The sequence below is a fragment of the Camelus bactrianus genome, chromosome 5 (genome assembly GCF_048773025.1).
Source record: "Camelus bactrianus isolate YW-2024 breed Bactrian camel chromosome 5, ASM4877302v1, whole genome shotgun sequence".
NCBI lineage: Eukaryota > Metazoa > Chordata > Mammalia > Artiodactyla > Camelidae > Camelus > Camelus bactrianus.
Window position 1 is genome coordinate 101,571,892 of NC_133543.1, and position 26,762 is coordinate 101,598,653.

Below are 26,762 nucleotides of genomic sequence, written 5' to 3' on the forward strand. Positions count from 1 at the left end.
AGATTGTTGCAACAGGCAAGGCCAAATGGGCATCCAAACCACCAGATGGACCGAGTGATGCAGAAAATGGAACCCATCACACGGCTGCCTGAAAAGTAACCTGAGCTGTATACGTTTCACCCAAATCGACGGAGCAGAACAGGGGAAGCAAGAAAGGTGAAGACCCCCAAGAACACACAGTCTGAGCGGCGTGTACAGAACTCGACAAGACAGGTTTATCAGGTATTCTGAGCTCTGAGTCAGCAACTAGTCACCTCCAAGCAAACGCTGGCGTGTCTCATGGGGATCACACTTTTTTTAAATAGCAGGAATTCAGCTTTTTGAAACAATATTTAATTTGTATTAAATTAAGTCTAATTTCCAAAAGATAAACTTTCAGTTATTCGTTAAATCTGCTCCCTAGAAAGTATTTAGGAAAATTTGCATATGAACAACTCAATATAAACATATCATTTATCAAACTGTAGAGACTGTTCAATGTTTTTCAAAAACACATGACACCTCCCTATCATTAAATCTGGATTATCTCTGGAAAATTACAAAAGAAGCAGGCTAGGGAGACACCAAGCTCCCCGCCCTGCCAGAGATTTAACCTTCTACGTGCCGGCACTTGCCCAGGACTGGAGAGCGCCAGGAGTCTGGCGTTTCTTCTGGTTTCTTCTGTAAGTCTTAGTTCTTGACTCAGAGAGCATCACCTCCACACTGAGTAATCAAAGATACCTAGAAAAAGTCCTTTTTTCTAAGATTCTACATGTAAGTGATGTCAAAAAAGGACAAGGACTTATTTACAAAACAGAGACAGACTCTCAGACACAGAAAACAAACTTATGGTTACCGGCAGGGAAGGGAGTGTGGAGGGATAAATTGGGGGTTTGGGATTTGCAGATACACACGACTATATATAAAACAGACAAACAAGGTCCTACTGTATGGCACAATGGCCTATAATGAAAAAGAATATGAAAATATTATACACAATATATGTGTATAAATGAATCACTATTCTGTACACTGGAAATTAACACAACATTGTAAATCAACTATACTTCAATAAAAATATTACAACATAAAAAAACTGAGTAAGTTGAAAAGAAACAAAGTTATCTAGGAAAACAGCCTCCAACTCCTTGACTCTTCAGTGGGACCTGCGCCATCTCTGCCCTAAGTGAGCTTCCAGGCGGGGTTCACGTGTGCAAAGCAATGTCACGGAATTCCCTGTCATCTCACTGTTTGATCCCGAACTGTTCTCACTTAATCTCCTTCCCAGAGCCCCACCCAAGCCCGTGGTCCATGACTGGGCTCTCAATCCCTGTCTTTGGCCCCTCAGATATGGCATTTGTCCTGTAGATCTCACAGCCTTAGTGAGTAGCTCCGAGGAGCCTGGTCCCCACCCCGGCTGAGGCCAGTGGCAAACAGAGCTGCCTGTTCCCTCATCTCACACGGGGAGTGGGAAGTATCCCACGTTTTATACGTAAGTTGTATTTGCCCGGCATCCAGGTGACTCGGGCAATGCCATTTCCTTATTGTGCCTGAAAAATGGCTTCAGGTCCGGAGGCAGGAGCCAGGGCTGGGCTAGAGCGACTCCCTTGGCACTCAGACGCTGGGGACGCCCGCCTGGCCCGTCCCAAGTGACGAGCATTGAAACTCAGGTCAACTCAGGTGACCTCTGTTCACACCTCACACGCATCTCCTAAGAGCAGCAACCTGTTCTTGAAAGTCAGATGCTCTGTGCAGGATGCTAGTGTCTTATTATTTTACAGTAAAGAAGAGTATGAAAGGAATATATACATATATATATATATAAATGAATCACTATGCTGTACACCAGAAACTAAGACAACATTGTAAACTGATTACACTTCAATTAAAATGAATTAAAAAAAATCTGGTATTAACTATAACTCCCAGCTCCAACCAGTTATTCTGAGGTGGGAGGTCAGTGATGGAAGTACACTGGGAAAAGCCCTGGTCACTTCCTGAAAAGAACAGAACTCAGACACAATACACCACGCAGCTCTGACTCTCCCCTGCAGTCTGTTGCACTGGTCACACCCGTGCACTGGTGCTCCTCGTCCTCGGATGCCTTCACCATGAAGGATGCACTGCCTTTATGGGTTTTGACCAGTTTGGGTGTAAAATGGAGACCCAGTTTGAACTTGCATTTCTTCAGCTGCCGGGGAGGTTGGCACCTTGCTACGTACTATGTGCGTTTGTGTAACTGTCTCCTTGCCTCCTGGACCCAGTGATTTAGCAGAAATGATCATCACTTGTGTGCTTGCTGCCTGCAGGTTTGCAAGGCATTTTCACACATGCCTTTCACAAAAGAGTTTCTCATTTCATCCTTACAGAAATTCTGTGAGATAAGCACTTTTCTCTTATTTTGCAAAGGAGGAAATTGGAAAATTCGAGAGTTTAAGTGACTTTTCCAAAGGCAAAACAGTTCTTTACCAGAAGAGCCTTGGTTCTAACCTTGGGTTTCTGCACAGATGTCCAGGACACCCCTGACTAATCACAGCCATTTTACTGGGTTTGCACAAACCCTTAGACAGTGGATTCCTTAAAACATCAGTTATCAAATTTGCATTCTATACCTTTTGCATATACACATCTTTTAATTCAACAATTCCACTATAGGGACTACTTACAGAAATAAAAGCCGAGATATTTTGTGATGTACTGTTTGTACTAGCAAAAGCTGTAAATAATAAAAATTGTAATAAGAAACTGCAAATAACCACCCAACGGGGAAAGGTTATGTAATCATGGTAAAGCCCCACTGTGGAATCTGGGTGGGACTTCACCTGCTCTTTACCTGTTTTACCACCAGCACTCAATCAATACTTAGGTGGATGAATAAATTCAGTTCTCATAAAGACTAATCTGCTGTACGTGAACAGAGGGGATACTGATGATAGAGCATTAAGAGGAAGGACCAGGCTGGGGAGGGATCTGGGCTGTCGAGAGAAAAGGGGACAGGAGGGCCTCATCCAAGTGTGTGTTCTCGTTGGCAGGTGCAGTGGGACCCAAGCACTGTCCACCTGTATTACCTCAGAGCGTGGCCCTGGGGGGAGGAGACGGGTCATTTTTCCTCTGTACATTTCAGTCCTGTCTTCCTCATTATGATAAATAGGAATTATGGTTGCAATTAAATAAAATGGTAAGATAAAATAGTTCATAAAAATTAAATTTTATTTTTGGTTGGTTTCTTTTTATGTCTTATTTTAGGGTTTGATTGTTATAGAGACTTTGTCATTTTTACAGCAGAACGAGTCCAATTTTCTTTGAAAAAATTAGTTTCTATAGTTAGGACATTGTGACCTTTCTCTAGGGGAGTTAAATTCTCCATTCTGCTTTCCAGTGCTTGTTGGCTTTAGTGATTAAGGCTATCTAGTTATTGCAAATATATATTTTTTCCACTCTTACTGCTTTTAAACATAATTATAAGATGCTATTTATTTCCATCTGTGCCTGTCAGTTCTGGGCTCTCTGTTTCATTGACCCACACTTGTTCTTTGATATTAGGTAAAGCACTCGCCTTATTTTTCTTTATAATGTTCTTGAAAATGCAATGCCATTTGTCCTTCTTTATTTTCTTATTTTAATCCTAATGACTTTAATAATTATGTTTTCAAGTTCGATAAATAATCCTGTTGGGATTTTAATTGAAATTGCGTGCTCTCTATAAATTACCTACGGCGGACGTGTCATTTTTCCATTTAACCAGAAACATAGCCTATCTCACCATTTATTCAAGCCCTTTTTTATTTGTTCCTTTTAACATTTACGGACTTCTTAAACTTTCATATATTTCTCTTCCATACTTAGTCTAGCATTGACTTAAAAAGTACATTCTGCTATTTTCTTTGAAATAGTCTTGTTTCCTTTTTGTGTCATTATACTGACAATAATTTATATTGTGGCATTAATTATTACTGGGGACAAAGCCATCCATATTGTCCTTTCCTTTTGTGGGAAGGCCGATAGTGGCCCCTCAGTGAGCGTACTGCTCTCGTTTGTTCTAAAAATACTCGACGTTTCACTCACTCGTTCATTCATACCCTCATGCAGAACTACGCGCCAGACTCTGTGCTGGGCGCTGGGCGCTGGGGAAGAGCAGTAAACAGAAGACAAAGACCCTTGCATTCATTCAGCTGACATGTTATTATGCTAAGAATTAACCTTGACTTTCTGTTTTTAAATTTTTAAAATAAGAAGTGGGCATTTCATTTCATCAGATGACTTTGTCACGTGCCCTGAAATGACCATACTGCATTTCCTGATGTACATCTTGCTGCGTTTTCCTACCACCTTGCTATTTGCATTTCTGGGAGTAAACACGCGGGTCTAATTTTGAATGATGTGGAAATCTAAAAGTACTATCTGAAATAAGTGAATCAGAGAGAAAAATCAAAGCACAAACAAATCAGCAATGAATAACAGAAAAAAATCATGACATGTAACTTTCTATCCTGCAGAGTGAGGATTCAGTAACAGAAGCGGAAGCCTCTAATTTCCCTTCTCTGGGATCTTGTTAGAACAACAAAACACACCCCAAGGACAGTTGTGGGAGCAGAGACTACGGAAGCACATCTCCCAGGTGTTAGAATCCCTGTGGAGGGGGCTCCTGGGGCCGGGTCACAGGGCTGCACCTAGGAGGAGGTGTCCCCAGGCTGTCCCAAGCGTCTGGGAGAGCCCGGGCTCTGTCAGCGGCCACAGGACACTGAGCCCGCACTTGCCTTCCTGGAGACCTGCCTTAGGTTTTTAAAGGATGATTCTTCCTCTCTGTCGACAGCCTGGGAGGCAGCCCTGTGGTTCTCTGCGTCCTGGTGTTCACACCATTGTGCAGTTCCTTCCTCTTGAGGGGTGGGACCCAAGACTGGCATGTATCCAACAGAACACAGCAAGCATGACGACCAAGTGTCACTTCCCTGAGGCTGTGCACGGCTGTAACTTCCACCTCGCTCCCAGGCTCTCCCCCTTGCTGGCTTTGGTGACACAAGCTGCCACCGTGAGGGGCCCACCTGGCAAGGAGCTGGGGGCAACCTCCAGCTGACAGCAAGGGACAGAGCCCTCAGTTTGGCAGCCCACGGGAACTGAACGCTGCCAACAGCCAGGGGGGCTTGGCAGGGGATCAGACCTTGACTGCGGCCTCGAGACCCTGAGCAGAGGATGCAGCTAAGCCCAGACTCCTGACTCAGGGAGACCCTGAGATCAGCAATGGGTATGGGTCTCAAGCCTCTAAGCTTGTAAATCTGAGTGATACGTAGCAACAGATCTTGAATACACTGTCATCATCCTGAAAACAGATTCTGGGGAGCCAGGGTGGTTGCAGGGAGAGGGGTCTGGGGGCTCCTGCATCCAGGCTGGGGCTGATGCCACTCAGACCCAACCCGGGTCATGGCGAGGATGGAGGCCTGCGAGGTCAGTGGGTTTGGGGTGTATTTTGATGGCAGAGACGGTGGAGTTTTCTGTGACTGCACGTTGGGCTGAGGGAGGGAGAGGAGTCGGGGGGACGCTCAGAGACTGGAAGGTTCACATCTGCTGGGATGGGAGAGGCTGCATGGAGCAGGGTGGAGAGGGTAAGATGCCTGTTCACCTCTGGACGTGTGGGGCTTGAGACGCACCCCCCACTGCCCCCTGCCGTGCATCTTGGTGCGGATCCTGAGTGGACAGGGGGATCTCCACGTCAGGAGTTTAGGAGAGCGCTCTGGGCTGGGAGGTGGAATGGAAAGCCATGAGCCTGGATGAGATGACCACGGACACAGAGGGCAGGGGACGGAGCGAGGCAAGGGCTGGGCCCTGGGCCACTGGCTGTTAAGAGGAGGGACCATCATGCATTTGGGAAGCTCGGAACATATATTTTGTGTCTGAGGGTTTTCTCCTCTCTTTTCAGATGACTGCATTGCCACTTATATGATGTAACCAAAGTCAGCCTGCAGACAGGGCATTTGCCGGACAAAGCTGAGGATTTCACGAGTAGCCGAGATGACTCCAAGTCATACGGCCTTTCCAGCTAGAAAGGACCACGTCCTTGGCTCCCAGGGGGCAGATTTCATTCTGTACATCGGCTGCCAGTTCTCTCCTGCGAACTGAACGGCTTAAACGTGCTCACCGTCCATCTTTATTTAACGTGCGATGTTCTTTCTGGATAACCTGATCCATCGACCACACTGAGATGATTTGCAAAGAATCTTCATGGGAACATATTCAGTTTTCAGCACGATGTGCTCAGAACACAATATCGCTGTCCGCTTTAATCCTTGCTCCAGCCCTAGGAGGTAGATGATACGTTGCTGTCAACGTTTTCCAGATGAGCAGACGGAGGCTCAGCAAGTTGAAGGGGTTACCCAGGCAAGGCCAAGCCTGCAGCAGCGTGAGAACCCGCGGGCTCAGCTCCCCACTCCGGGCACTTTCTGGGGACTCACGGGCAGGGCTGAGCTGCCGGCCACGGGAAGCAGGCTGTTGGTTTAGGTTCCAATAATAAAGCGTTAAAATAAGGCTGTAGACCCACTAAGGAAGTATCTGGTGGGCTCGATGTATAATGAAAACGGTATTTTACTGGAAATGAAGAAATCTGGGGGGGCCGCCACTAGGCAGAGGTGCGATTTGAGCAAATCGCTCCATCACTATGGGAGCCTGGCGTGCTTCTCTCTCCGCCCAATGACGCCGTTGAACTAGGTTTACTCACTCAGTTATTAAAAAATAAGTATTGCGTGTCTATCAATTTCTAAAGTTTCTTTCAGCTCTGGAGACTATAATTTATATGTGACATGTTAATGGGGGAAGGCAATGGTAATTTCTCACCGAATCTATCCAGTGATTGATGTCACTTTCTTATAAAAATACTGCCGACAAAGCTACCTGCCTGTATATTCTTTTATTTGAGGACATTTGAGGAGAAAAATACTCATGCCTTCTATTTTTTCTAGTTAGCAAACGTGAGGTACAGAACATTTGGGAAAGTTAGGGCCTATTAAAAATTTATGCATATTGTCAAAAATTCTTGCACAAATGTGAAAATGACCAGCTCTAGAGTTCGCAGTGATTTAGAAAGCAGAACTCCTAAAATGATAAATTCTCCCCCTGGGGTCTGACACTGAGCTTCAACGGTCCCACCATTTCAGACGCCCGGGACAGAGATTTATCTGTGTTTCACCAAGTATGAAAAATATATGGATAGAGGGGTTTCCGGCCGGCCCCCCCCAAGTCATCCAACCACCTCCATTAATGTCAGCAGGCCCATAAATTTCTCCTGCGTTCTAAAGCAAGCAGCTTGTGCCACTGCACAGAAGCCTCCTGAAGTGTCACTTGCTGCCTGTAAATTCACTTACACTCAGTAAAGCCAATTGGCTGCACATGGACTTAATTACCGTGGTCCTTCTCGGGAAACTGAGGGGTGCACCCTCTCTCAAAGGAGAGGAGGAAAAAGGAGTGTGCAAAGCAAGGCGATTTGTTTGTGGCACATCACGAGGTCTGATTTATTGATTGGAGTTTCTACTTATTAGCGGGATATTATAAGCGGTTATCAATCAAGACAGAAGCTTCCTTCTTGATTTGAAAATATTATCTTTGCCCATGTTTGAATCCTACCAGAACCTCCCTCCCCAACCCTGCACTTGCTTTTATGAAAAGGACCGCTATATTACTGAGTACATCATTGACTGCTTTGATTTTGGTTACTCTTCTGCTGAGAAAATGATCCATAAGCTTTTTTTTCACCTTTCGTCTTAAATATCTATCTGAATAGAAAAGACTAATACCCAGGCCAGCGCAAAGCACTTTAGGAAGGAATGGAGAGAACTGCCCATTGAGAAAGACCACCGTCTGTTTCAGTTCACACACTGGTTGCAAACCCCAGTCGTCATTCATCCGTCAACCCTTCATTTGAAGGAGTGGCTCACCCACCTTCCCAACTCAAGAAACCAGAAGGGTCAAGAGAGTAGACCAAGGATGAAAAGTGTCAGCAGAATGTTCAGATATTTGCGTTTAAACTCATTTCCCATATGCTACTTTTTTTTTAAACGTGTAAATTTAAAAATTTTTATTTATTTATTTGTTTTTGGGAGAGTGGTAATTAGATTTAATTTATTTGTTTTTAGAGGAGGTACTGGGGATTGAACCCAGGACATCACGTATGCTAAGCATGCGCTCTACCGCTTGAGCTAGGCCCTCCTCCCATGTGCTGCTTTTATGCTCACTGAAGTCCGACACAGAAGGACAAATACGACACCACTTACAGCAGGAGCCTGAAGTAGCCAAATTCACAGAAGCAGAGAGTAGAAAGGCGGTTGCCAGGGGCTGGGGGTGGGGAAACGGGAGGGTGCCAGGCAAACGGCACAAGGATTCTGTCACACAGGGTGAGTCGGTCCTGGAGAGCTACTGTCCGGCTCGGAGCCTTTGGTTAACGACACTGTTCTGAGCACTTAAAAGTTTGCTAAGAAAGTAGAGCCTCTGATGTTTTTATCACACACACAAAATAATAAGTCAGTAAAAAGAACTGGAGGTAATTTTGAAAAAGAGTAAGTGTAGAATCTCGTTCCCACCCCAAACCTCCTGAGTCAGAACTTCTGGGTGGGGAGGGGCGGGGCAGGAACCCGGGTTCGGACACGCCTTCCAGCCGAGTGCGGCGTGGGCGGCGGTTTGAGGGGCACCAAGGGCTGGGCCCCAGTGATTACAGTCTTTAGCCGAGCCTTCGGCGCTTCTCGGCCTAGGAACTCAGCTCTGCTCAGATGAGGTGCTGCGTCTGCTGACTCCCAGGCCCCGTGCTGGGTTTGGAGAAGACCAGGGGCAGACGTCACTACCCCCTGAAGGCCTGCAGGCTTGAAAGACAGAGTCACAGTGGAGGGAACACTGGGGGGCAGGGATGTAACCTGGAAGTCTGTGGCCCCTAGAAAGACGGTCAGTCCACTGTCTTTGCAAAAGGGCCCCAGGGCCTGTCTTTCCACACAGTTTGGAGTCTGAATAAACCAACAGAGCCCAGAGCCACTGGGTGTTCTTAATTTGATTTACCGTGAGACTGACAGCTAAGTATGTGATTTCACGTGGTGCGCACCTGCCCCCAAGGCCTCTGTGGATAATGCCCAGGACTTTAATATCTCACTCACCTCTTCTTAAGTCCTCCATTCAACCTCATGTATTTTCCACCAAAGCAAATGGCAGAAAAAAAGTTATTCACCTTCCCGTAGGAGTAATCTACACGTGTTCACATCTCCTCCATAGACCACAGTGCTTTTGAGAATTTACTGAAAATATAATTATACAAGGAATTCAAAATATTGACCCCTAAATCACCTCCTTGGCCATTCCTTACCCACTGTTCTCCTCAAAATTTCTTTTCCTTCTGAAAGTCATTCATGCTCCATGTAGAAAACTTGGAACATAAAGGAAAAGAACAAACTCAGCCGTGGTCCCACTCCCCATAAGAGCCCTGCTGTGAACATTCTCGTGGTTTCTTTTTGATGTTCTTAAAAGTGCTCAGAACAATTCTGACCTCCCCTTGAGAACCAATCCTGGTGTGACACAATGCCGACTTCAGAAAGCCTTTGTTCACCCTGGTTTTAGTTCTTCCAGGAGCTACCCAAGTTTTTAGCCAAGTTCCCTGACTGCTCTGAGTCCACTCTGTCGCCCGCGACGTAACTGGAGTCAGCCAGCTTCCTTGAATCCTGCGCTTCCTCTCCCTGCCTCCCTGCTTCTCCCTTCGCAGACCATCACCATGCTCTGCAGGAAGACGCTTAGAAGCAGAGAGAGGGGACGAGTCAGGAATAAGGAGAGCTCTGGGCTTCCACGTGGTACCCACTGAGCAGCACAGCCTTGGGCAACTGTCATCTTCGCCTATGAAATGACACTCGACACTTACTGCAGCACCGAGTCCAAGACACAGGACAGGGTTTCTGCTGCTCAGTTCAAGGAGGCGTGCTTGCCGTGGTGGGAGAATCATAGCTTTTGGAATCAAGAGACCTGAGCGTGAATTCCAGCTCTGGAGTGAGCAGTGATGGAAGCTGGTGAAGGTCCAAGGACCTAGGAGGTCCAGGCAGGGACAGCACGGAGGCTGACGGCAGAGACCTCCAGCCTTCCGCATGGACACAGGACATTCACTTTTCCAGGCGGATAGGAAACTGACGTCCGCCTTGTGCCAAATGCACGGCTCACCCTTAGCAAATGTCTGCTCCTTGCTGGGAGCTCTCCTGGTCGGGGAGGCCGTCCAGCTCCCTCCACTTGCAGTTTACATCTTGAGTTCCCTCCAGCGTAAATTCCTGGAGCCCTAGGTTGGCACAAACTGGGGGGGCCGGGGGGGGGTGGAGAGACAAGACCTCAGGGCTCCCTGGGTCCACATACCTTAAAATGACAAAGCTTAACTTGCAGAACTGTACATAAAAGGGTGAATTTTACTGCATTTAAATTATTTTTTACATTTTTAAAATTAAAAAAAATTTTAATTGAAATATAGGTGATTTACACTGTGTTAGTTTCTGGTATACAGCATAGCGATTCAGTTATACAAATATATATATATTCCTTTTCATATTCTTTTTTCAATATACATTATTACAAGTACTACATTTAAATTGTATCTTAATTATTTTAATTAAAAAAAAATTAACAAAGCATTCCAAGTGCTCTTCCAGGAAGAACGTACTCTGCTGGGATCAGCAGACATGTCACACCCCGGCGCCCCCGCCCTGGGGGCTGGAAGCACATTCCACCCCGTCTAACTTTTGTTCTCCCGCCCTGTTATTACCCCCTCAGCTTTAACCCCACCCCACCCCTCGCAGCCTGGCCCCTCCCCTGCCCCCACCAGCCAGTCTTTCCTGAAGACCAGGAATGCAGCATTTTGATAAAGGCCCCAGACCCAGGAAAGAAGCACAAGGTGCGACGACAGCTATTCCAAATTGCAAACTGTGACGGTCTTCCTGTATTCTTAAAATAACCACGGTGGCTGCATCACGGACCACACGTTGTTCTCAGGGATTTATGTGTGTTATTCCTTTATCCTACTTTTGAGGTAGATACTGTTAAATCCTCGTTTTATATGAAAATGAAAATATGTGTGTATATGCATGACTGAGACACTGTGCTGTACACCGGAGACTGACACATTGTTACTGACGGTACTTCAATAAAAAAAAATTTTTTTTAAATCCTCATTTTACGTTGAGGAAATGGAGGCACAGAGAGGTTAAGAACTGATTCAAGGTCACACAGCCTGTAAGTGCTAGAGCTGGGATTTGAACCCAAGCAGCCTGGCTCTCAGACTCCTCCTCCGTGTGAGTGTGATCTGTGATGCGTTTGTTTATTATTGACAGTATAACGGATACCATCACATCCTAGGGTTAAAAGGCAGTGGCGTTTTATTTCCCAGCCAGGCACGCCCTGCTGAGGATGAAGATCTTTCCAAGCCCCTGAGCCCTTCCTCTTAGCCATCACTTCTGACCACTTGTGTGTTGGCTTAAAAGATGGAATAAGGCTACTTAATTTACATCACTTCCAGATTCCTCAAGATGATACGGATGAGAAGGAGTCAGCTAAAATCCCAGGAGAGATGCCACAGGGCCAGCCCCAGAGCTCCCAGCCCACCTCGAGGTCTGATTCCCTCTAGGCTGAAGGTGAGCTGGATGCCAGGCATGGTTTCAACAAACTAACAAAATGCAGCTGGGGAGAAATGGTCCAAGCAGGACAATTTGCAAAGACACAAAGGCCTAGGATCAGCTGGGTTTTCAGAGCTGACAGCCACTCCGGTGGCTCCGATGCTGGTGAGCAAAGTGGGGGAGGGGACAGTTGTATCTTTGGTGACAGGAGCCCATGGTCCCTGGGACTGGCCGTGGGCAGAAGCCTACCTCGGCTTCAAGATGCTGCCTTAATCACCCTACAGGGTTGGATGAGGCCACTTCCGAGATCCCCTTATGACACTTTAAAATGAAGCTGATCCATGGATTGTGACACTTAGATGACAGTTTATGACGGGAACCAAGCCAAGAGAAAGGCCAGCGACAGCAAGATATTTTCTGAAAGCAAGCATCCCCATGACTGGGCCGTCCAACATGGCGCCACGGATGGCCCATGGCCATCTACAGTTAGAGGTAAATGCATTAAATACGATTAAATGAAAAATTCAGATCCTCAGGCACCCTACCATCTTTCAAGAGCTCAGCGGCTACACGGGGCTAGTGGCTGCTCTGGGGGACAGTGCACATCAGACCAGTCCCACCCCTGCAGCAAGTGCCCCTGGACGGAGCTGGCCTGCAGTGCTGCAGGCTTCTCTTGTCTTGTCTTCTGTTAGGAACGTTGCCAGTGAACAAGGGAGGAGTACTTATCTCAAGGGGTTGCTGAGGGCTGCAGCAGGCTGAACACCGGCCACCAAAGACCCCGGGCCCTAATCCCTGCAGCCTGAGAACGTCATCTTGCAAGGAAAAAAGATACCTACGTGTATGTGAATAACTGAGTCACTGTGCTGCACGCCAGAAACTAGCACAGCGCTGTAAGGCAAGTAGACGTCAGTGAAAAAATAAAAAAAGAAAAAAGATACCTATATTTGATGTAGATTTGATGTGATTAAATTAAGAATCTTGGATACTACTCAGCCATAACAAAGAATGAAATCATGCCATTTGCAGCAACACAGATGGACCTAGAGATGATCATATTAAGTGAAGTAAGTCAGAGAAAGACATATATCCCATGATATCACTTATATGTGGAATCTAAAAATAATGATACAAATGAACTTATTTACAAACCATAAATAGACTCGCGGACCTAGAAAACAAACTGTGGCTACCAAAGGGGAAAGGGCGAGGGAGGGAGGGAGGGATTAACAGATACACACTGCTATATATAAAATAAACAACAAGGACCTACTGTGTAGCACAGGGAACTATATTCAATTTCTTGTAATAACACATAATGGAAAAGAATCTGAAAAAAATGTATCTATAACCAAATCACTTTGCTGTACACCTGAAACTAACATTGTAAATCAACTACACTTCAATAAAAAATAAAATAAAAAAAAATTAAGAATCTTGGGATGAGGGGATCATCTGGATTCTCCTGGTGGGCCCTACATGAAATCATAAGTGTCCTTGGAAGGAGGAGCAGAGGGAGATTAGACAGACAGAAGAGGAGGAGGCTAGGGACCCCCAGGCAGAGAGGGGGGGATGCAGCCACAAGCCAAGGGCTGCTGGCAGCCTCCAGAAGCTGGAGGGTGTGAAGAACAGACTCTCCGCTAGAGCTTTCCCAGGGAGCACAGTCCTGCCGACACCGTGATTTCAGGCTCCTGACTTCCAGAACTGGAAGGAAATCAGTTTCCACTGGTTTAAGCCACCACGTTTGAGGGAGTTCATTACAGCAGTGATAGCCAATGAATGCAAGGGTAAATTACTTACGTGTAAAGCACTGAGAACTCCGGGCACAGAAAAGTGCCCGATAAATGTGAGTTATTTATTATTCTATTACCATCATTACTGAACAGTCACCTAACAGTAACCAGTCACCAAAACAGTGATGATTACAAGGGAGGCCAGGGGTGCGTCACAGGGAACAACCCGCCTCTGACTTATGACTCCAGGGCATGAGGGGGGCAGAGGTTAAGCAGAAGTCAGTGCCTGCGTGATGAACACCTGAAGCGCCCACCGACGGATATCCTGTTTCTAAGACGGCAATGTTTGATAAAAACGGCTATTTAAATAGCTCACCTTTTTAAAGGAACATAAACACCACTGCCACACCATCCAGAAGATTCTAGGTCACTAGAGCTGACGTGGGAAGCAGGGGAGACAGGGGTGCAAAGGTAACCGCAGCTGAGAGCCCGGGGCATGTCAGAGCCTACCCACTGTGACGGGAGGGGCTGGCCACACTGCCACCAGGACTGTACATCCAAGAACATGCAAGAGAGTCAACTGAAAAACTCAGCGCTAACTTCAGAGTTCAGTGAGGTAATGGCGTGAACTGTATCAATGCATATAAATAATAATAAGAGGAAAATAATATTTGGAGAGTATCTCACCTAAAATAGTGAGGTGGGAAGCCCATGAAAAGACCAGCAGGACCCCCAGGCAGGGCCACTACTTTCCTGCCAGCACCATCCGGTTCCCTGGCCCAGCGGCATTATCTCGTTTTTTGCCTCTAAAACAGCTTGCTTCTAGGAAAGTGGAACTTACCCCTAAGACTCTATTGGTTCCCTGAGCTAACTTCTGATTGGCCCATTTCTATCACGACTGATTGGTCCATTTCTATCACTCCTGATTGGTCCATTTCTACAAAGCTCATTCCTGATTAGTCAACTTTGTTATACCTTATTTGCATATGATGTTGCAAAGTCTAGACTGGCAGCCTATAAAAGCCTGTGTAAACCTATAGATGGGGTCCAGAGCTTGGAGTGTTAACTCCTCTGGGCCCGCTGGCGTAATAAACCTGAGTTCTCCAACCCTCTGAGTGCTGCTTGGTCTCTCATCAGGATCCGGGGTTGCTGTCACAACTGAGCTGTAACACACTTTGCTGCAACAATAGGAAAAATACCTATACAATTCATAACCTCAGTGAGAAACTTGGAGGCCGCGTCTTCTATCCACACCCTCTCATTTGATCCCCACAACAACCCTGGGCAGCAGGTCCTAGTATCCCTTCCACAGGTGGGGAGGACAGGGCTCGGAGCAGGGATGCTGGGGCCGGGGCCAGCCAGGGTGTGGTTAGGTGAGGCAATTGTGCAATGAGTTCTTAATGGCTGTGTTGTTTCTCTCCTTCTGTTTCTTTCTTTCTTTCTTTGTCTTTCTAGCTTTCCTGAAGGCCCGTTAAAAATAAAAGGCAAATGATAACTAGGAAATCATTATTCCAAACGTGTCAAAAAAGCTTTAGTATCAGGATGTATATATTTTTAGAGATCACTTAATAAAAAAGACCTCACAGAGGGATGCATAGAAATGACAGGGCATAAAAACAAATGTATGTATGTATATGCATGACTGAAACATATGCTGTACACCAGAAACTGCTGACTATACTTCAATTAAAAATATGAGAAAAAAAAAAAAAAGAAACATCAGGGCAGTTCATGGAAGAAACTCTATTGACAAAAACACCCGAAGATTTTTTACCTTCTTCCTCAAATAGTAAAATAAATGCAAATTAAGTGATTACTGAGAGTAGTTTTTCTCTTATCAATTTGACAAAATATTAAAGAGACAGTAATTGACTCATTAGTCAGTGCATCCATGCAACAGAATAATAAACAGTCATGAAAGACATCTTTTGGAAAACATTTTCAGGATGCGGGGAAACCCAATATTAAATCTTCAGAAATTAGAAAAACGGTTCATAAAATATACATGTGAGAGAAAAATACTGGAAAGAAATTTGCCAAAAATTTTTACAGTAGCTACCTCTGTGTAGTAGAATTATACAGATAATTTAAATTTTCTTCTTTAAATTCTCTATCTTGAGAATTTTATCCAATGAGCATGTGTTACTTTAAACATTGGGGAAAAAAAGAAGACTTCCTTTAAAATAATTTAAAAATTGACTTGAAAAACAAATCCTAGTATAACTTACCCATTGGGCAACTATAAATATTGCTTGAAGGAGCTAAGAATAAACGCCCTCTGCTGTGGGAGTGTACACGGACGGCAGCTTCTAGTGATTTTTAATGGCCACTGTGTCCTGTTGGAATGTGTCCTAAGGACTGATCATGATTCGTGTTTCAAAAGACAATATTTGCTTTTCATTTGTCTTTGATTTAAAAAAGCAAGGAAAAGGGTCCCATCAAAGTCAATCAGATAAATGTAATCCAATTATGAAAAGAAATCCGCCCTCGACCTTCCACTACTTCAAAAAGAGGCGCTTTCTGTCCCTGTGAATGATATGCGGTGACCCCCTGGGAGCCGCTCTGACCCGGCCTCCAGCCTGGCCGGTCAGCAAGGCCAGGATGGAATGTTTCCAAGGGGACCGGCCGGGCCTTCAGAGGAAGCCCACGGCGAGCGGAGGGGCACTTCCCAGGGTGCCACCAGGGTCTGCGGGAGTCTCCCATGACCCTGCCGGCACCTCAGATGGGGGACAACTCCCAGTCGCTGCCAGCCTCACGGCACCTTACTTTTTCATCAAAAGAGAATTTCCAAGAGTGTGCTCTTTTTACATTGTATTAACCTACTTTTTAAAAAGTAGGGTGTTTCAAAATGTTAAATGTTTATTTTGGATTAGCCCAAATTAATTGCTTGTCTTTCTTTCTCTTCTAATATATTTTTAACTAGGCTTTTTATTATTAAAAATAATACATCTTGAAAAAAGACTTCTAACTGTACAGAAGAGTATAAAACAAGAAATAACATCACTGCTCTTGTCCCCAGAGGTGGCCATGCCAACAAGTGTCTAGTGCATGCTTCCAGAAACTTCCATGCGTATATCAACATACACTTGATAAGTTAAATGCATTTGTGAATATATCTATGTGTCTATGTATGTGTACATATGTACATTTTATATATTTTAGCTGATTTGGTGTTATAACTGAACACAGTTGTTTTCAACTTGGTTATGTCACCTAACCATACATTGGATCTTAGAAGTCTACATAAAAGTAAAAAATTATTTTATTTGTAGAAAAGGCATTTGTGGGCATCTATTCGCTGAAGCCCTGAGAAAAAGGAAGAAAGTTGCTGATAAGGAAAGTTCATGAGCACAGGGCGCACCATCCTCGTTAAACTAGAAAACGAAGTTCTCCACTAGGAGCCAGGGGTTTTAGTCAGGAGACTCAGTTCTTTAGAAACAGCGCTTTCCTGCCTCAGGCCCCAGGGCTGGGCAACCTCAGCCCAGGTATATTCTCTCCAGACACCGTCATGTAATTGGATAAGGATGGAAAACTGTAGTCCTGTTGGCTTGCACCGTCCGCTGCTGAGACGGGCCATGTGCCCCACACTTCCCGTCCCGCCCTGGGTGCGGTCCTCCGGGCTTGCCGTTTACTTGCTCATATGAATGAGGAGATGGGTACTATCCTAGACGATGGGGATAAGAATGGTCGGCATATAGGGGTCTACGTGCTCTCATGTCTTAACAACCTCACAGAATAGGTTTGAGTCTTGTCCTCAGGTCACAGATGAGGAGACTGGCGGCACAGAGAAGTTAAGTGACTTGCCCAAGGCTGCACAGCTAATTCTCTGGAAGCAAGGCTCCAGTTTGTGTTATTATGCAGACTGCCTGGAGGAGGAGCCAGGAAGGTGCTGGCAGAGCTCAAGGAGGAGGCAGAGAGGAATGGCAGGGAAGCACTCAGGGAGGGTTTCATAAAGAGACTGGATTTCAACAAGAAGTTGGTAAACCAGCATCCTAGCAACGGTGGGCTCAAAAAGGAGAGGCTTGAAGTGTGGGTGCCCAGGGACTGAGGGCATGTGGCAGAAACCGTGGGCTGCAGAAGGAAGTCCCCAAAGACCAGGTGGGAAGGTCTTTCCTTGTGGGCCAGACAGCTACCCCATGCGTCCGCAGAAACCAGCCAGGGTGCCGATGACAGCACGTGCCCAGACACTGTCCCTTGGCCCAGCCCCCAGCCGGTGGTTCGGAACTTCCCTCTGTAGTCAGATGCCCCGAGGGGCAGAAACTGGGGCAACGTTCATGATAGGGAGGCATCTGAATTGACTCCAAACATACTCAAAATAGACAGGTGACCTTAAAGAGACTATTTTAAACCAGAAGAGATTGTTACCTACAATGGGCAAATTTAAGTTTTTCATAAACTGTGAGCAGCAGTTGGGGGTGGGAGGGTTTAACAAGGCTAGTGACTGAAATACTGCATTTTGGTATCTGGATAACAGAAAAACATGCTATTTTAAAGAACTAAAACACTAAAATCTTTGCTCATAGAATAGCCTCACTTTGATATATTTCTAAGAGCTTTATGGATTATAATTAGTATATAATAAACTTCATATTTAAGTATACAATTGGGTAAGTCTGCTATCTCCATGAAGCCATCACCAGAATGGAAAGTGAGGAGGGAAACTGAGAAAGAGAAGAGGGGATGTATGCGTGTGTGTGTGTATATATATAACATATTCCTCCCTATTTACATCTTTTCTCTATTATTATTGGTTATCAGTACAGAATTAATACAATGTCAAATTTCTCATTTTAAAATATTCCTTCCATTTAAAATATCCCCGTTTTACTATAAAATATCCCTGATAAATATGATATGATATGATATCAAAAGAAAAACTCACAAGTAATCAATTTTGAATTAAAAAAATCATTTTTTAAAATTGTATTTATGTAATAAAGGACAGAACTCCTCAATCAAAAGCATGTAACTAATGTATCAAACATTCATGAAGCAACTTTGTTACAAAGTATTATTGAGGAAACTGCACATTAGAATCCCACACAAAGTTAACGCAAGAGAAGTTTACGATCGTTCAGGTTTTTCTCAATCATCGTACACGTAACTGATGTGAATTACACATCCATTGCTGCACAAGTCACCCCGACACTTAGAGACTGAAACAACCCACGCTGGTTACGTCACTGGTTCTGTGGGTGGGGAACCAGCTGTGGCTTGGCTGGGTGCCTGTGCCTCGGGTCCCCCTGGAGGCTGCAGTCAAAGTGTTGGCCGGGGCTGCAGCCTCATGTGAAGGCTCGTCTGGGGGAAAATCCCCTTTGAGCTCAGGCATGTGGGTGCGGACAGGGTTTAGTTCTTTGCAGGCTGCTGGAATGAGGCCCTAGGTTCCCCAGGGGCTGTTGCCAGGAACCTCCCTTGATTCCTTCCATGTGGGCCTCTCCACTGGGCAGCTCACAACAGGACAGCTGACCTCACTCCGAGCCAGAGGGAGGAGGCAAGTGAGGGGGTGAGAGGCAGGCCAGATCCAGGGACACCCCATCACTTTTGCTGTGTTCTTTTCTGTCGAAGTGAAGTTCTAGGTCCACGTCACACTCAAGGGGAGGGCATTACCAGAGGAAGAGAGACCTCTGGTCGGTGGAGGCCACCTGGGAGGCTGCCCACCGCAGACATAAACATCTTTGAATGTAATTGTTTGAGAGGAAGTTTGATTTTTTATTGCCAACAAGTTAAATTCTCTGGTCCTGATGAGCTCACCAAAGTTGAGGTCTGAGCATCTCTGAGCCTAATGTGATGCAGCACAGTGCCCAGCGAGGAAGACAGATGGCAGCTGCTTCCACGGCCCTGGGACTGACCACAACAACCTTCCCCCTTTCTTTCCTCTCCTGAAATAGGTTTGAAGCTGTTCTGACTGGGTCACCTGCAGAGCGTCTGCTGTGCCGTGCGGGAAGCCGTGCGGGAAGCCGTGCTGTGCTCCACGGGCGTCTGTTCTGCCGCACTTCTCTCATAAAGGACACCTTCCCCAAACCGTCTTATGTAAGCAAACTTGAAATTGCTTAACCTTTCACTTAAGGACATTAAAGAAGGCCCTTAATACAGGAAGGCCTCACTGTACATGATGCCTTGTTCCCACAACTGCTACCCTCCCACCACTTCAGGGCGGCGGGGGGCCGGGTGCCAGGTCCCGCAGCCAGCAGCTGCCTCGGGAGACTGCGTCAGAGACGGAAGGTGACTTAGACTCGGGAGTCTTGTACTGCTGGGGCCGGACCCCAGAAGGGAGGCGCATGACCTGTGTGTAGCTGGGTCCCTTAGTTTTCAGACAGACCTGGCCTATGAAGTCCTCCCATCTAGGGGCTGCGTCACCCACCCACGATGTTCAAGTTCACGTGGCTGGAGAGGTATTACATGGGCTGCACTAAAAAAATAGGACAGAGAGCAATTTTCATTAAAAAAAATTAGTTCTTGAATTTTTTAAACTTGACATTTCACTTCTCTAAAAGCCAGAAAACCACATGAATCTCTACCAGCACATTTCTGTGCTTAAAAACATACAAGGACATCAACCATTACAGCAGAGACTGTCACGAGATACGGCAACGCCGCTCACACGCACCTGCATTCGATGAACCAGCGCCGGATCTGCTCCTGAAGGTTCTCCTTGATGTCTGGACCTTCTGTTAGTTTCAGGTCATCCTTGATTGTAACCAGGGCACCTCTGTAGTCCTCTTCATGCTTCATCTGCACCTTATCCCGCATGTGGGTCACCTTTTCAGCCTCGATTATGGTAGCACCGACTTCATTAAACAAAGGTGGTGGATTCTAAAAACAGAAACAAAAAGATTTGAGACCATATTACAGAGATGGTGAAACATATTAGACACTAATGAAATATGTTAACATCTTCAATGGTGTCTTACCAAAGGCCCATAAAGAAATACGTACCGAACAAATGGATCAGATCTGGCAAGAGAACTTTCAGAGTGATTCCCCACCATGGGGAAGCAGGTTGGGGTACCATTTCCCAGAACCTGGTGGTGATGGGGTAGTTAGCTTGAAAAATGCATATACATCATTGAAAAATCATGCAAAGGGGAGGGTATAGCTCAGTGGCAGAGTGTGTGCTTAGCATGTAGGAGGTCCTGGGTTCAATTCCCAGTATAGAAAGAAAGAAAGAGAGAGAGAGAGAAAAAGAGGAAGAAAGGAAGCAAGAAGGAAGGAAAGGAAAGAAGGAAGGAAAGAAAGAACCCAGTTACCACCCACCTCCATAAAAAATGATTTTAAAAAATCATTCGAGTTACAGACAGTACAGCTTTTCCAAGTCGTCTTGGTGAGAGGAAGGGCAAAGACTACAAACTAAGGAAGTACATGCAGCAAGGACTAATGACAAGAGTTTGGATGTTCTGATTTCAAGAAAAATGACACCAAAATCAACTCTGAAAACATCCCCTCTCTCGTTAAAGATCTCCAGAGAAGGAAATTCTCAGCTGACTTCAGACATTCACCCTCACATCTCATTGTGAGAATGTTCTCCCCCGCTGTCTGCTGATGGGTGAGGCAGACAACTGCAGAACAGCAACCAGACGCTCGGCGCTGGTCCACTGTCTGCAGAGGGTTGTGGTAACAGAAAATACAAAGTCACTTTGAGACCTAATTCCTAAATAAATGAGGGTGGTGGGATGAGGGCAATGTACCTCACAGTAGGGAACGGTGTCAGCTCACCTATAAACGGTGCTACCTGTGGGTTTGGGTGGAAAGAACTAAAAGGCACCTGGAGAAGGGAAACACGCATGGGGCCTGTGGTGGCGGGAATCACAGGTAGGAGACACAGATCCCGAGCTCTTGGGAGTTTACAGATTCAGCCTGGGTCACTGAGCAAATTAAGGACGAATCGAGTGTGTACTGGAGCCAGGCTGTAATGACTCATGAGATCCAACTGATAGATTTTTCAGGAATTTTGCAAGTTATTTTTAAATGCTGAATTATATAAACTTATGATTATGTATATTATGGTAACAACAGGAAGTTGTCAATACTAAAAACTCACGGCTTCATAATTACTTTTTACTGGATTTTATTGTCACCTGTGCGCTTGATGTTAGCGCGTCTGTTGGCTCTCTACGGTGAAAACACTGTGTAACGCTGTCTCCTGTGTGTATCTCCCTAACTACGTTCTGTCAGGTTATTAGCTTGAAGGTGGCCATGATGAGAACGTTTACACCATCGGAATTAGCAATGCTATAAATGAGGCCTGGATTTACCATTGTGATTCGATTGTGTAGACTTAAGAAGGTGGTGGAGAAAACTGTAACGCAGATCAACAGTGCGCCATGTCTGTGTCAGTGACATCGTGAAGAGTGCATAAAATTGAGGATTCAGCATTCAAAAACCATAACCTGATTCAGCAGAGTCCCCAGCTCTAAAAAAAAGGTGAGTGCGTTATGGCTCTGGCGCACATTTTGCTGTTGCACTTTCATCTTCTGCATTAATGCTGCAAAAATATCAGCCAACAGTCGCACTGCAGTGACACTTGCCATTTGCAACCACAGGCTGACACCAGATACAGAGTTCAGTAAAAATCAAGGGAAGTGTTCTGTGACAATCCACGGCTACATGGAATGTCCAACAAAGGGTAGTGTGTATTTTACTGCTATTTGTAAATTGTGTGTGCATATCCTCATATCAATGAAATGACAATAAACACGTATGAATATATACACGTACATTTCTTTTCCAAGAGCCATGGTTAAGCATTACCAGCACATCACTGGGTAATTCCAAGACCAGAACCCAGTTGTCTGCAACTTCTTGGTTATCTGTCTCCTACCATCGCTCACCTTCTGTGGATCTTCTTTCCCAAAGATGCTATATGATATGGAATAGTTAAAGAGCCCTTAGAATCTCAGGCAAAGTTAACTAACCTCAAAAGATTTTTGTTATGCACCCCAGTGTTCATAACAGCACTATTTACAACAGCCAAGACGTGGAAGGAACCTAAATGTCCATTGACAGATGATTAGATAAAGAAGATGTGGTATATATACACAATGGAATACTACTCAGCCATAAAAAAGAAATAATACTATTTGCAGCAATGTGGATGGACCTGGAGATTATCATACTAAGTGAAGTAAGTCAGACAAAGACAAATATCATATGGTATCGCTTATATGTGGAATCTAAAAAAGGCTACAAATTTTATTTACAAACCAGAAATAGACTCACAGATATAGAAAACAAATTGATGGTTACCAAAGGGGAAAGTTGGGGGGAAGGAAGAATTAGGAGTTTGGGATTAGCAGATACACACTACTATATACAAAATAAACAAGGTCCTACTTAGAGCCCAGGACACTATATTCAATAGCTTGTAATAACCTATAATGATAAAGAATATGAAGAAGAATATATGTATGTGTCTGTGTGATTAAACCATTGTGCTGGACACCAGACACTGACACACTATGACTGAGTATACTTCAATAAAAATAATGTTTTCAAATGCATAAAGATAAAATATATAGATCTATGAGGGAAATCAATTCTACTGACACACAGCTCTATTGGTAACGATCAGATTAGGGTTACGGGTTATTGAGAGAAAGAGCACAGAGGTGAAGTGTCGCTGTCACACCATCCTATCGGGGTACCATCAGCATGATTTAGGACTCATGCTGTTCACCTGGGTCACCTGGCTGGGGTAGCACCTGTCAGGTGTCCCTCTGCAAGATGCCTCGCTCCACCTCCCACTTCACTCCGTCCTCTTTGGGAGGAAGTCACTAGGTACAGCTCCCCAGTTAAGGAGCAGAACGCTAAGGCCCCCTCCGATCTTGAGGGTGGAGTTTCCAAAATGATTTGGGATTATTCTGCATGGAAGACTTGTCTCTCCTCCCACATTGGTTAATTTATTCAATCTTTCATTTATATCACTATGGACTCGTAGATATTTATTTTATACTTGGGCTATAATCAAGTACTACTTTATTGTTTTCTTGTTCAAATAATCCCAGTTTTGATCATTTGTTTGTTCCTTTCAGTGTCACATTGAGAAACCTCCATCACTGTGTATGTGTGATTTTAAAAAATATGTTTATTTTACATATACATAATTTTAAGATCTCAAATAATTGTCCACTCAACTGTCTGACACCCCAAATCCAAGAACACAACAATGGGGAAAGATTAGTCCCTTCAACAAATGGTGTTTGGAAAACTGAATACACACACGCAGAAGACTGAAACTGGACCCTTACCTCACACCATACATACATCAACTCAGAATGGATTAAAGACTTAGACACAAGACATGCAGTCAGAAAACAGCTAAAAATTTAAGGAAAAGATTTCCTGACATTCATCTTAATAACAATTTTTCGGATATGACACCAAAAGCACAGACAACAAAAACAAAAAGAGACACATGGGATTATACCAAACTGAAAAGCTTCTGCACATCCAAGGACACATTCCGCAAGATGAGGAAGCAGCCTACAGAATGGGAGAAAACATTACAAACCATGTAGCTGATAAGGGCTTAATATAAAAAATGTATAAAGAATTTATGTGACTTAAAAACAACCCACTTAAAAAATGGGCAGAGGAACTAACAGACATTTTTTTGCCAAATAAGACATACAAATGGCCAACAGGTATGTAAGTGTGTCAGCCTTACTAATTACCAGGAAATGCAAGCTGAAACCACCATGAGCTATCACCTCACACCTGTCAGAATGGCAACTGTCAAGTGCAGAAAAGATGACAAGTGATGCTGAGGATGTGGAGAAACTGGAACCCTTGTACGCTGTCGGTGGGAACTTGAACTGGTGTAGCCACTATGGAAAACACTATGGAGGGTTCCCCCCCAAATTAAAAACAGAACTGCCATATAACCCAGCAATCCAATGGGTATATGTCCAAAGGAAATGAAATCAAGATCTTGAAGAGATATCTGCGCCCCACACTCATGGCAGCACTGTTCACAACAGCCGAGACACGAATACAACCCAAAGCCGGGGCCACTGCAGACCTGAAAATCTGCATCTTTTTGTTACAAGGATTTTTTTTTTTGGTTACTGTTTCTTTACACACACACAACCCCCAAGAAATATCTATGAACCCCTAAAAGTGACTTCTCTACTCGGATCCACAACTGAGATGCTTTTGGACTATAGCTACCGCTTAATGACATAAAGTCAACTGAAAGAAAAGATGAAAAGAAAATCACACTTACAGTACTTGGTGAAAACATGCATTAGAATGTCTAACGAAAACAAGCCAATTGTCCAAGTTTAATATAATGAGAACATACCACCTCATAAAACCCCTAAAACTACTTTAAAAGTGAATCGAGACTGAGAATTACAGAATCATTTTAAAGCATGTTAAAAACCAGTGATCGAAATTGCCTCTATACACAAGTGCTCAAAGCCATGACTTCATAGTATCTGTTTTGTATCAAAATAAAGAGATAATAATTCCCATTATTTAATCAGTTAAAGAAGTGCCCAATTCTTATATCTTCCAGGTGATGTTTTTCATTCCTAGTGTCATGAAACAGGCGTTTATAATTCACATGGAGACTTTATCCGATCTCTCCAACGACTACTTCAAAGTCCATGGTGTTCATGAAGATGCTAAAATGGATCTAGGCTACAGAGGACCCAAGTCTCTTTGTCTCTGATGACTGTGTAACATTGTGTCAAAGTCTTGCCTGAATGCTACGATTCTGATGTCGCTCTCCCCACCAGCACATTGCTCTTACGGTAAATCGCAGCAGGTTTTTTTCAGAGATTCACACACACGACGTTTCTGCTGGGCCTTTCCCCTGTGAGTGCCTACAAGTGAATCAGGCGTGAGCAGTGAGTAGTGACTGGCGCCTGGTAAACAGCTCCACGGGAAGTGTTCAGCTGGTTTTTTTTTTTTTTATAACCACTTTTATTTAATTAAAAAAAATTTAGGGGGAGGTAATTAGGTTTATTTATTTAATTATTTATTTAATGGAGGTACTGGGGGTTGTACCTAGGACCTCGTGCACGCTAAGCGCACACTCTACCACTGAGCTGTACCCTCCCCCTTCTCAGCCAACCTCTGAACACTCCCATGATCTGTGAGTGAAAACGAAGTCTTCCAGCTCCCATCAGACTTCTATAGTCGGCATGGCACTCTGTCCCACACGTCCTCTACATTTCTTTACTGATGATACATCCATCTTTCGAATAGAAATAAGGACCTGACTATCCCATTGAACAGATGGGGACACTGAGGTTCACTACTTAACGACTCTCCCAAGCCATCCTATGTTAATGAAGAAGCCAGCAATAAGATTTCCTGATTCCTCCAGTTCTGTGTGTCTCCTATTACACCATGCTGTGCTGTTAATATGTGTGTACTCATGCGTGTTTCTTGAGATAGACTTTCTGTGACAAAAATACATTTGGGGTCATTTGTAGCTTCTTTCTCGAGTTGCTTTTGAATTTAAAGGTTATAACATATTTAGGTCCTATGTTAATGAGTAGCTTCTCCTCTGGGCTAAAACATCTTCTCCTCTTTAGCGACTTTGGTCATATGGAATTCAAATTTGTTAACTCACCATATAAACAGCAACTCATTTCAAAATAAATTACGAATATTAAAGGGAACTAGAGAACATGATAATACACTATGTATTGAAATACATCAGCTGTAGAATAATGCATCTTAATGAAGGCTTCCCATGTGAATAAACCATTATATTTACAAGCTTTCTATAGTTAATGACCCAGAACCAGATAACGAAACCAACGTTTATAGCAAGGTCCTCCGTCAGCAAAGATATACATATTAATAATTGATGTCGCTGTAAAAATAGGACAGAGATGATGCTTCCTGGTTTTGTGGAGAAATAGGACTCGATGGTCCATTAACTTAAAATGCTTATCTAATGTTTGATGGGCTTTGTCTTTAAAAATCCTTGTTCCAATTAGGAAGATAAAATGGACATTTGTCCAAATGAAAATCTGTTCAGTTTATCAGTCGCAAATACACTTGCAAATCGGTGATTTAATGCTGGCAACTTTCTCGAGAAGCTCATGGTCTTGGGGGTTTTCTTCTTCCTGGCGCTGTGTAGTCACTGAAGGCAAAGACAGAGCAAAGGAGGGAAGGGAGGGGATCCCTTCCAACAGATGACAGACATGTGAAGTCTCTCACCGCCCTCAGAGCAGAGATTAATAAGCTCCACGAGGCCCGGGAGCACCCTGAGCCGGGGCTCCATCAGCCCACCGCCTTGCACCACGTGCTTCCTACTCTAATTTTGCACATGCAGTGCCTCATGCTGTGGAGTAAACGGCTCTTTGGTTGGTCTGTTTTAAGACTGTGCGTGTGTGTTTCCCAGTTTATGCAAATAAGCCCTTTTGTTTCATCACTGCATTTGAGAGTAACGCATATACGTTTATGTATCTGTGTTTATACAAATATACCT

General features: G+C 44.5%; 1 protein-coding gene across 2 annotated transcripts in view; it reads right to left on the reverse strand.

The window, feature by feature from the left end:
• DRC11 (dynein regulatory complex subunit 11) overlaps positions 1 to 26,762 on the reverse strand; it is a 149,739-nt gene that overhangs the window by 93,460 nt on the left and 29,517 nt on the right. For both annotated transcript variants that reach the window (XM_010948153.3, XM_045511559.2), the window contains exon 6: positions 19,923 to 20,128. In XM_010948153.3, coding sequence (XP_010946455.2) covers positions 19,923 to 20,128 — 206 coding nt within the window. The remainder of the gene's footprint in view (positions 1 to 19,922; positions 20,129 to 26,762) is intronic.